At 37.9% G+C, this 12,469-nt stretch overlaps 1 protein-coding gene across 1 annotated transcript; it reads left to right on the top strand.

Annotated features, from left to right (window-relative positions):
* The first annotated feature begins 5 nt into the window (after window positions 1-5).
* On the top strand, window positions 6-12,370 carry TRMT6 (tRNA methyltransferase 6 non-catalytic subunit). The gene is made up of 11 exons (XM_031596796.2): window positions 6-165; window positions 1,417-1,544; window positions 1,944-2,053; window positions 5,000-5,091; window positions 5,180-5,263; window positions 5,684-5,808; window positions 5,919-6,283; window positions 6,489-6,574; window positions 8,938-9,040; window positions 9,124-9,210; window positions 10,453-12,370. The coding sequence occupies exons 1-11, from the start codon at window positions 65-67 to the stop codon at window positions 10,624-10,626; spliced, it is 1,455 nt and encodes a 484-aa protein (XP_031452656.1). The 5' UTR covers window positions 6-64; the 3' UTR covers window positions 10,627-12,370.
* The last annotated feature ends 99 nt before the right edge of the window (window positions 12,371-12,469 follow it).

Genomic DNA, 12,469 nt, shown 5'->3' with positions numbered 1-12,469 from the left:
CGGAAGCAGAGCGGGGGAACTTCCGGCGAGAGCACACGCTTCCGGCGGGAGCACACCGGCGGTCATGGAGGCTGAGCGGAGGTTGAGCCTGCGAATTCGTGAGGGGGACTGCGCCGTGCTGAAGCGGGGTGACGTCTTCAAAGCCGTGCCCGTGCTGCGGCAGAGGTGAGGGGTCGGTGGGCGGTTTTCCATTTTCTTTTGCGATCTTTCTGCAGCCTCCCGCGGTCGTCCCGCCGTGGGACCCTTCGCTAAAACCCTGGGAGGTGTCAGTCCTGTCCCGCCTCCTGCGGCTGAAAGCAGCGAGGGTTTAGTTGCGTTTTTTTACAGAGACGTCACGAATTTGAAAGATAGCTGAGGTGTCGTTGTCAAAGTGATGTCAAGTGAAGAGCTGAGAAAGAGCAGCAAGTTGGAGATGCCGTCGCCGTGCTTCCCTTGCTGTGCGCGGTGCGTTCTGCAAGGGGCAGTGTTGTTTTTGTAGCAGGGCAGGGAGCAGCTTCAGTGGGACAGTGCTGCTCTGAGAGTCTGCTTCCCTTTTCTAGGCCTGCTGGTATAGCAGGGAGCCCCTGTAACCCAGCAGGAAATACTGTAATCAAGGGACAGCCCTTCCAGTGCTCTTCCCGGTGCAGCAGATGAGTTTGTAGACCACCGTGTAGAAGTGAGCATTGGTGTTCTGGCCTTTTGATTTAGTGGAGACTGAAAGGTGTTGTACGTGAGCAAGGCCTAGAAAGTGAAGCTGGGAGTGCTGGTTATTAAGAGGCTTTATGCTGAGCAGAAGAATCAGGTGCCAGAGGGGTTCTTCAGTTAACGCTTTAGCTGTTCAGATGGTGGTTACTCTGTTGCCTGCAGAGCATTGCCAGGACATCGCTGTCAGATCCCTTTTTGCAAATCTCAGTGTACAGCTTTAGTTTTGTTTAAGCATCCATCATAAAAGAAAGAATAAAGTAAAAGAGTAAATATTGCTATAGGGAATGAAATAACTTCTGTGTTAATTCGTTATTTTCTGTAATGAGAGTAAGGGTAGGCTGAGAACAGTATCTGTATCTATATGCAGTATCTGTGGTTGGATGCTTTGTTTCTCATGTCGAAAATGGTGCTGTGCAATTTAAGTTCTATATCCCTATGTTTTACTTCGCATTTCAGAGTTCTTGTTAACTGAAAGCACACTGTTCATGCTGTACACTGAATTTCAGTTTTTCATTCTTTTCCTAACCAGTTTCAGCATAATGTGGTGTTGTGGTTAATAGTAGGTAGTATTTCATTCTTTATGGTTGTCCTGATTTGCTTCAAAGGTGTGGCTAAAACAGGTGTATATCAAGTTGACTTCCAGCTGTTGGGGGTTTTCAAATCCTGTCACTTGTCCTTTCAGACATGGTTAAAACAATGCCTTAAATGTCATTAACTTTTTTATTATTTCAGAAAAATTATTTTTGAGAAGCAGGGCTTCTATCTGGATAATGCCATTGGACATGTGTATGGAACTACATTTGAAGTAACAAGTGATGGAAACCTGCAGCCAAAGCGACAGGTGGAAGAGACTACCACAGGTATTACAGAGGATTGATTGATGCGTGGGGGAAAAAAGCACTAACAAGTTATTCTTTGATAAGACCAAAGATGATGGAAAAGCTTTCTATTAATTTTTCATTAAATGATGTTACTTCTTTCTGTCATAAAAGTGCATGGTTTTTTACTTGGTCTACTGTTCCAGTTGTCCTGTAACAAATACACTTCTTAATATGGGAGAAAATTTGAACCTTAATTTGGGTGAATATATAGAGAAAGATGTATCTTACATGTTAATTGCTTACAAGATACTTGGCAAGAGCACAAAGCATGTGGGTTAAACGCGGAGAGATCTGCTTTCTGTGAAACTTAAAATCATGTTTCTCCAACTGAAAAGTACTTAGAGCTAGCTTTTACAAATCTATATCCTTTTCTCTTAGAAACAAAAGAAGCAGGGACAGATAATCGTAACATAGTTGACGATGGAAAGTCTCAAAAACTGACTCATGATGACATAAAGGCTTTGAAGGACAAGGGTATTAAAGGACAGGTAAAAAATAAGGTTTTGGTGTCATTTCTGTGCTACCTTGACGGTTATCTTTCAGTTTACGGAACAGGCTGTTCTTTTTAATGGCGCATAGACTTGAGTGCTTTTTCTTTGTTCTTCTGCTCAAGATCTGTTTTTACAAAAATGTAAAAGCTGTTTTCAGAGAAAACTTCATGTAAGGTCGACAACTTTATCAGTAGAAAGTCAAGTATGAATTTTTACCGTATTAAGAATCACAACAGACGTATAAAGGAATACAATAGATGTAAGATAAATATAAACCACAAAGGAAATGTAATTCACACAATCACTTTTTCTGTTTGTTTCTTAAAAAATTCAAAATATTACTTTTATATTACAGATATATTTAAAATTGTCCAATAATAAAACTATCAAAGATGTAGCGAGGGATTATGGACGAACGCATACTCATTAACTAATGACACTATGTAACTAGCATACTATCAGTGTGCCTCTAGGCTGCTGCCTACCAAACAGTGATGCATGTGTTTTGTCAGCAACTCAAAAGCTAAGAATATTCCCAAGAGATCAGCTCTTCTAGAAAAGGTGTTGGTTTATACCCCACACTTAATCCACAAAAAGTGAGGCCTTCTTAAATGTTATGCAGCACATTCTGTTCTGCAGATGTTGTCAGCCAAAATTCTCTCTCATCTTTGGTTTATCCTTTTTCATAAAAGATAAGAAATTGCTCATGCTTACATCAAGTTCATCTCGTCTTTGCACTTTGCTGTTTGTTGCTGCTGTTCGAAACAGCTGTTCTGCTTTTGTCAGCTTAATAATGGATGAATCTGAGGAGTTTAGAATGGTATTTCCTCTGTTTCCATGGTTGTGCTTCTCTTGGTGTTCTCTCTTTGATAAGAATGTACTAATGAGTCTGATAGCTTTGACATTTTCTGTTAGTTCTCATTAGCTGTGTGGCAGAAGGTCACTGTCTTTTCTTTATGTCCTCTGCATGTCTGTGCTGTTCATGTACCGTACTGATAATATAGGTTATTAAAATAGTCTACTTTGTGAACTGTGGTTTCTCAATATTCATTTTAGACTGCTATATTAGCAGCAATAGATACTATCCTTCCATGAACGTCTGGTAAAATTTGAATTTTTGTATGTGAATGGTGTGTCTTTGTCATCACCATAGAATCGCAGAATGGACTGGGTTGGAGGGCACCTTATAGCCCACCCAGCCCAATCCCCAGCCATGGGCAGGGCTGTCCCGTCCTTCAACCCCCCCTCTCTCCCAGCTCAGGCTGCCCAGGGCCTCATCCAACCTGGCCTGGAGTACCTTTAGGGATGGGGCACCACAGCTTCTCTGGGTAGCTGTGCCAGGGCCTCACCACCCTGAATGAAGAGTTCCTTCCTTCTAACCTACATCTTCCCTTTTTAAATTTAAAGCCATTCTCTTTTGTCCCATCACTATTAGGCTGTGTAAAAAGTCAATGCCCAGGCTTTGTGATGCAGGCTTAGTTTGAGAGATGGTTGCTCTGTGAAATAAAGCTTTCATTTTTCCCATCACCTTCCCAAATTCCTCCCATATTCTGAGGGATAGGTGCGTGGTATTAGGCTGTAGTAATTCTGGGGTACTGCAAAGTGCTGCAGCTTGCCTTTAGCTTGTTATGTTTACCCTACAGGAATATTATCTGGTTTCCTCGCTAAATTTTACTGGGGAAAAAAAAGTAGATATCGTGTTTAACTTCTTCCAAGAATAAGGCAAAATATGCACTGATTCACTCTTTTAGTAACACATCTTTAGCTTTCAAAGGCTTGAAAAAGTAGCAAGTGAAAACTACTCGCACCACTGTATTTTGGACTAAGTTCTCAAAGCACAGTGGCAGCTTTCAGCTGTCCACACTGAAAATACTCTTTGTGTCATTTCCTACCACCAGCCTCTCCAAACTCCTATTAGGCCAGACTACACTGTTGCTCTTCATTCATGTTTAATAGGAACATAGAATTCTGTCAGTCCAACTACTTTGATCACAGCAACCAGAACAGCATTGTGCAGCATTTATTATTATCTTGCAGCATGAAGACAAATCTGAACAATGAAAGCTTTTTTTTTTTTTCTGTTGGAGGTTTTAATGATCACTCCAGCTGGAATCTGAAAGCATGAGAAATGAGAGTTGGATTGGCAAAGGGAAGAAATAAGAACAAGACCTGGAAACAAAAACTGGAAATCTGGGAAAATGTGGAAGGTAGAGGAGGAAGAAGTACTAGGACTCCTAGTAGGAAAAAGCAAATACTAAAGAGTTTGATGTTCTGCAAGGAGCTGGTACAGGAGTCTAGCACAATTTGAAAGACAGAAGTAATTAAGTGGGGTAAGGGAGGTGCCTGATAAATAGCCAGAGTAAAGAGGAAAAACTAAAGTGGTCTAGACAAAAGAAGTATATATATATGCAAAAGATATCCTCAGAGATAGAAATGCTGAAGTCAGAGACCCAGAGAAGGAGTTAGATTCAAGTAAATACTGCTTATGACATCATGTTCCTTCTTTTGTTCAAAGATGTAGTAAGTATTTTACATGGCTGTATCCAATGGTGAAAGTTAAACTGAGAACCTAGACTATAAGTTAACTGTTCCGTAATAACTGCCAATAGACATAACTCTGCCCCATTCTAAATACAGTGTGACTAAAAACAGCTGATCACCTATAGAGAGCAGGGTAGTCAGTCCCCTTCATATTCAGCATGAGATAAAAATATGTAGGTACTGAGGCTTCACAGTTAAAGCTGAAGTAGTGACTGGCTGATGAGTAGAATTTTATTTTGCCATTGGTGTCAGTAGAACTTTTTCTTCCAATAGAGGAATGTATGTAATATTTTTTGTGCTTGTTAGGAAAAAAAGCAAAAAAACAAAAACACCCACTAAATATAAAATGAACGAGAAGTACATACCAGCTGTAATAAATGAATATAAATTGTCTCTTCTAAGGAAATTGTTCAACAGTTAATAGAGAACAGTACGACATTCCGAGACAAAACAGAATTTGCTCAAGATAAATACATAAAGAAGAAGAAAAAAAAGTAAGTGAATTTTAAAATGTGGAAAATATTTAATAGTTCCTGAATTTATTGTGCTTGAAATAAGGCTATTGCTGTGTACTTCTTACAGATATGAGGCAGTTATTACAATTGTAAAACCATCCACTCGCATTCTTTCAACAATGTATTATGCAAGGGAACCTGGCAAAATTATGTAAGTTTTTATTTTCATTCTCTTCTTGAATGATAACAAATATATGGATATTTTGAAAAAATATTTTAATATTATTGTATATAATACTCTTTTTCTTGTTAATGGAAGAACTGTAAATTAATGAAAAGTAATGTGATATAGAAAATGAATCAATATGCTCCTGTAGTGAAGAAAAAAATTCTTCTGCATGCAGCATCAGCTTTTACCACTTCCTACCACCTCTGTTTTGCTAATTACCTTTCTAGCAGTGGCTCTCTGCATGTCTAAAAGTCTCTTACTTCTTGCCTTAGATAAAATAAAAAGGTTTCTCAAACATCTTTCCTTCTCCTTCCCCAGCTTCCTTTGTTTGGCCTCTATTGAGCTATATGTCTGCTTCTAAGAGAACAGATTTGATATTTCTTGAAACCCTTTGTTTTCTAGCCATTTGCGTTATGACACTCTAGCTCAGATGCTTACTTTAGGAAATGTCCGTGCTGGCAACAAGATGGTCGTAATGGAAACATGTGCAGGCCTTGTGCTGGGGGCTGTGATGGAGCGAATGGGAGGTAAGTCATACAGTAACAGAGGGCGAGGGCTAATTTGAAACTTAAGAAATACTCTTGGGTTTGATACTTTTAAAAGGAACTACTTCAAAATATTTTTTTCACTTTTGTAGGCTATGGATCTATTATCCAGATGTATCCGGGAGGTGGTCCCGTTAGGGCTGCCACCAGTTGTTTTGGATTTCCAAAACCTTTTTTCAATAATCTTCATGAATTTCCTCTCAGCAAAGTGAATAGTCTTCTCTGTGGGACATTGTCTGTGGAGACTCTGCCTTCAGAATCTGAAGACACTGCATTAACAGAGGAAGAAATGAATGGACTGGTTGATGAGAAGCAAAGTTCTGTACAGGGAACAGAAGAGGAATCTTCTGCTGAAACAGCTATGGAGATCAACCAAACAGAAGAGCAGGAAACAATTGACATTAATGCTGAGGATGCAGAATTTAAAGAGAATAAAGAAAAAGAAAACAAAGAAAATGTAAGAATATTGCCTATGGCTATTTGAGTTTTATGATGTCAATACAGTGTTGCTGATTTCGGACATGCTAAAGTATAGCTTATTCAGGTGTTGAAATTGAGTTTTAAAACTTGCTTTATGTTGAGCTGTCTAAGGTGCATAAAACAAAAATTCAGTTCATGCAGTAGTGATCATGTTAAAGCACAAAATGCTTTATTGTTTGAAGGTTCGAGAAAAGCAAAGAAAACAATGGGAGAGAAGGAAAAAGCTAACAGAAACTGCTGCTTTGCTGAGAGAGAAGAATGCAGATGGGTGAGTCAGAAAGCTGTTTTGTTCAAAGTGCACCTAGAGAAAATCAATGCTTTTTGAAATGAATAAAAGCTTTGTTTTAAAAAAGTTAATTCTTAATATTCAGTAGCTAGCAGTCAAGCCAGACGTGTCTTGGGTCTCACTTGGTTCTCACCTGGTTTTAATTTTTTTCATCACTTAAAGAGTTTGAGATTTCCTGAGCTAATCAGGAAACCATCAGTTTTAGATATGAGTAAACATCTAAAAAATTTATGTTTAATGTAAACAGAATCCAGGTAGAATTTAACATTAAATGACTGCAGATAAAAAACAGGATTCTCTTCTGTAAAAATGAACTTGAGATGCTAAGCTTACTAAATTAGAACAGTATTTGTTTTAAAAAAAAAAAGAAACTAACTTGTTTTAAAACAACAACAGAAACCACTTACTTTCATTTTACCTGCATTAGCTGTGATTTTTTTTTTCCAACAAAGTATTTCCCTGATGATTTTAATATCAGAAGCTTAGAAGAAAAAAATAAACACATTCCTATCAGTTCAGCCCCATGATAACATAAGAGCACTTTGAGGCTGTGACTTTCTCATCAAATGAGAAAGCAAATGCTGAGGTGACTTGATTTAATTAAGTAATACTGATTTATTTAGTAGCATTCATATTCATCTTTCCTTATAAGAATATAGTCAGAAAAGGATTCATATGCTGCAAAACAAAACAATTTTGACGTGGTGGCTCACTGGGAATAGACCTGTTTTTCTCAGAAAACCAATAAATGTGCATTTATTTTTATTTTTATTACAAAATATTTTAAGTAATTCTCACTTGTATTTTAGTGCATTTCATCTAGCATGGTTAGGTGGTAGAATTCATCTGTTCTGTGAAAGTTCAGATACAGGTCATTCTGTGTTGTCTGAAGTAGTAAAACAAGGTTTGCAAAAAGCATTGCCTGTCTCCTTGCCATCAGCATCACCAGTGATGTCTGCAGACTACCACTTAACTGCCTGCATAGTGGCTGCCTTTTGCTGTGTTTTTACTGCTCTCTCCTGCACATCTTAAAATAATAAACATCAGTGCACGATTTGGCAAAGAAAAAAAGGGTTTGACTTTTCTTGATTCTTCCTACAGTGTAAAATAGAATCCAGTTGTTGATTTTGAGTTCAAGGAATCCTCATTAGTCTTTTGTCTCTTGTACAAGTGATTGAAAACAAATGAATGTTTCTTCTCTTGTTTGTTGGTAAAGCCAGAAGGGTGTAATAAATTACATATGTGAAGCGAGTACTTGCTCGAGGAAGTCTTGAGTATAGGGAAGGGAAAGCTTTGCCCCTCTTTGTAGTCATCTGCCTTGTATAGCTCTGCATTTGTTAAGATCAACAACCATGCAGTATGTACCGCTAAGGCAGGAGAAATTGGCATGGAATAAAGCAAGTGCTTCAAACTAATGACTCAATTGGCATGGGAGTAAATAGCAGGTGAGGAAATCTACATTTTGTTTTGTTTTGCAAGAGAGAAATGGGGAAAAGATAACTAAAAGCTTCTTACATCACAGATAGGGAGAAAGGATAAGACATTGTCAGAGTAAGGGAAAACTAGTAATTAGGTAACGAGCTTTAGGAGATAACTTCTTGAGACCTTGACTTTAACAACGTTTACTACTTAATGTGGAAGATATAACTTTAAGATTTATGTTTCTTTTCTGCTGTTCCATGGTAAAAGAGTTCTTGTACTAGACCTATTTATCAGTTTCATTTGTGAGTTAAAGGCAGATGTATGTCTGAGGGGAAAGAAGGAAGGCATCTATTAGGGATGCAGTTTTTATCTTATAAAGAGTAGGCAGTGATGGATTGTCACTTTTTTTTTTTCTTATACTATAGAAGTGGAAATTGGATTATAGATGCTCCCTGTGTTCAGAATTAGAGCACACAGCCTTCTCTGTACCTTTTGTGTCTTTTTTCTGCCTATTCCTTCTTCTCTCTTGTGCACTACATTAATTTTGAGACTGAGCAGACTACCTGCTGACAGCAATGTGTGCTGCCATATGAAAGAACATAACTTGATTTCTCATGTTCCCCCTCATCTCTCTCCTACCTTCCTGTTGTCTGGCAGAGTTCCTTTCAGTGTCAGTACAGTACTCAAACCCTTCTGGAATATGGTTTAGAGTCTTATTTCCTCATGGTCCACTTGGCTAATTACTGAGCACAGACATTTTGCAGTCTGGATTTGAGGAAAACGTGGAGCCTGCACAAGATCTGTCCAACAGAAAACCAAAATGTAAACAACTGCAAAATAACTCTTTCATCTCTTATTTGTGTTTTAAAAAAAAATAGGCTTTAAGAAGCAGAAGACTAATGTGCATGAAATTTCTTTTACAGCTTGCTTGTAGCCAGCAAGTTTCATCCCACTCCTCTATTACTGTCTTTACTGGAGTTTGTTGCTCCTTCACGGCCTTTTGTTGTCTACTGCCAATATAAAGAGGTAAATGGAGCATGTTACTCTAGCTGTTATTACTGTAAGCTTGAGGTTATATTGCCATATAACCTGATTTTTCTTTTCTTAAGCCCTTATTAGAGTGTTACACAAAGCTGAGAGAAAGAGGTGGTGTTGTTAACCTAAAGCTATCTGAAACATGGCTACGAAGCTATCAGGTAAGGATTACGCTATTTGGGGAAATGAAATGTGTTTTGGATTGATTGAAATTATATGCAAGCTCATACATTTGTTTACATGACAGTAGCAAGAAAATACTTCGAAGCATTTTTATGCGAAAAGGCAATGTTTTTTGAATGGAAATACTTCATTTCTACTTCCAAAGCAATTCACTGAAATACTTGCAGAAATAGAAAGGCAGCATACTGAAAAAAGTTCATAATTGTGCTGCTTCAGGGGTTATAATAGCCAAGTGACAATCTAATGTCATATTTCTGCTATATTTCTTGTACACTGTATTTATTAATTTCTAGTTGGTTGGCTTAAAAAACTTCTATAACACAAGAATGGTAATGACCTCTAAAGTTGGTATCTTTATGTAACATGTTTCCTGGAACTAAAGGAGGAATTTTAGGTCTAGGAACATCTCCACAGTGAAAAATACTGGTTCGACTCTGTTTGAATAAGATGTATATAAACACAGAGCACCCTTCCCCACTATGAAGAGCAGAAGCACACCTCATCCGTAAGCAGCTCACCCCCTCTTCAAGGTTCTTGCATTGTATTGGCTTGCTCCTCACCCATAGTCTTCTGGAGTCCATAAGGAATTATTTACTATACAGAGGCTGACTTAAGGCAAGGGATGCCATAGTTACTGGCTGTCAAGAATGATGGTGAGACAAATGGACGTTCACATGCCAGGCTTGGCAAGGCTTATTCTGCCCAGGTGCAGTACTTTGTGAATATTAGGAATCCTTAGCTAGGAACAACGCGGTGTCACCTCCTGAAAACAGATAAATCAGCTTAGAGCTGTGAGGGCAGTCAAAGGAAGAAGGAAGCAAAATAGGAGAGGACTTACAGAAAAGAATAACGGTGCTCAAAGTGTTAGTTCACTGCTGTGTCTTACAATAGTAGTAGATACATAAAGATTGCTGGTATATTAGACCCATTGTGGTTTCTCACAAAGTATCTGAGTTCTGAACACTTTAACGAGACTTTCAGGTGTCTGAGCCTTGAATTTGTAATTCTGCTGGAAGTGCTATGAAGAAGTAGAACAGTAGGTGTTCCTGTAGGTGGTTTCTGGTATGCAAACGCTTTGCCCTTTCAAGGTAGATGCACTTTTCAAATACTGTGGCTGGAACAAATACTGTAAACTAAAATACACCATTTGATGTGCACATACAGCGTGACTCCTCACAGATGCTTGGTTTTTCAGCTTTTTTCTATGTTCTGTTTTAAAGGTCCTACCAGATCGAAGCCATCCAAAACTGACAATGAGCGGAGGCGGAGGGTACCTTCTATCTGGTATAACTGTTGTGCTGGATAAGGGCAAATCTGATTCCAGTAATTTAGAAGCACTGAAGATGGAAGAGCCGTCATCTAAAAGATGCAAAGTTCAAGACCTTTGTTGTTAACAGTGGGAGAATTGATTTGTCTTTCAGATCTCAGGAGATACGTGGTTAGTAAAATAATAGGTACAGTTTCTGTGCTCTTGACAACACAGAAATAGTACCTGTCATACATCAGTCAACGAAAAGCAGAAGAATTATGTGGTAGGAAGAACTGTTTCTCCTTACCAGTTTACATGGTCAGAATGAGAAGATAAACATTGGAAGCAAACCTGTGTCAGACATGACGCTGAAAGCACACTAATTTCCAAGAAAAGACCTGATGGTCAGGCTGAGAAGTTAACGTGGATATGAGTGCTTTCACTGATGCTTTGTCTTGTCTTGTTTGTTGCCAAAACTGGATAGGATTACATAGTTTTTAAAACACTGAATCTGAATTAACACATGTAATTTTTCTTCCGATTTTTCTAGAACAAAATCAGGGTAAAACGTTCTGTGTAGTGATCTGCTCCCTCTTCAGACACTGAGCCCTGCAGTGTTGAATAATCTAAGGAAGCAGCATAAGCAGCAAAAATTATTAATACAAAAAAGTATTTTTCTTTCCAAAGGAGCAATAAAAAGAGAACATTAATTCCAGAACTTTGTATAATGACTCAGTGTTTCCTGAAATAAATACAGGGGAAAGCATATGTTAGTAAATTAAATACCAAACACTTAACCAATATCTTTGTTAGTGTTACCTGTTATTTTCCTGGTAGTTGTTCTATGTTTAAGACGTGACCATTTTGAAAACTGCCATGTGTATATATATTTATTTTACAGTTCTATTCTTTATAATGTGTAGCTTTTTTTTTTTTTTTACTTTTGCATTTGCCATTGTAATTAAACTGTGGGATATTTTTGCTAATGAGATTTATTTTCTTATTTCTCAAAAGAGGGAAAATTACAGTCTAGTTAAGGTCTAGAAGAGGTTTTATGGAAAGAATACCCTTGGTGCTAAACTCCTGATTGGGAGCCCTAGGTACATGTGGGAACTCAGAGCCAGCACGATTGGGCTTCCTTTCTTGAACTTCACTGCTTGATTGGAATTTGAAGCTTTGGGATCAAGTGATTAGACTTCATAAAGCTGTAAAATTCTCTATATTAATAAGAATGCTCTTTTAGGAAGCTATTAGTTCAAAATAAAAATGGGTTATATTTTGTGTAAAGCAGTTACAGTTTTCCTGAGTGAATAATTAGAGTGTACCTATCTTCAACCTTTTTTTTTTTTTTTTGAAACTTCCAATCTTTTTTCCCCTCTTTTCATTACTTGTATAGAAAAATTCAAGACTAGATTTCACCCTCTCTTCTATATCCTCACTCCTGTGCATACATGATCTGTTGTACTTTGCCCTTATTACCTTTTAATACAGTTTAAGTATTGTAAATCATACATATGGAATAGAAATCTGATTGATGTATGGCTTTTAGTAACTGTGATTTTTTTTTTTTTAACTAACTTTTTTTCCAAGAATTTTGAGGGGAATAGGTTGGAAAAGTTCTCCTTTACAGCTGCATGTGCATGCTAAAGATGAATTGGGACTTTGAAGCCAACATCTGCTGTGTGATGAAATTGTGAGCCAGTCTATTTAAGGATTTAGCCTAAAAGCTAGTGAAAGGCAGGAAAATTATGAAGCGGCTGTAAGGCAGGAGGTAAACAAACACACAAAAAATTAAAAAACTGCTATCAAGCAGCCATAGGTACTCCCTCTGCCACCTGCACTGAGCTGGTATGGGGGTCACAGAACCACAATAGTTGCAAAGTAAGAGTTGGGGCTAAGCAGTACCTTATGTTTTAAATCCCACTTGTTAACATGTGTAACCTGACAAATCAATAACTTGAAGAAAATTCTGTTGGATGTTTTATTTG

This window comes from Phasianus colchicus, chromosome 2 (assembly GCF_987193195.1).
Source record: "Phasianus colchicus chromosome 2, bPhaCol1.hap1.1, whole genome shotgun sequence".
NCBI classification, from domain to species: Eukaryota; Metazoa; Chordata; class Aves; order Galliformes; family Phasianidae; genus Phasianus; species Phasianus colchicus.
This window is presented reverse-complemented; position numbering and strand designations above follow the sequence as displayed.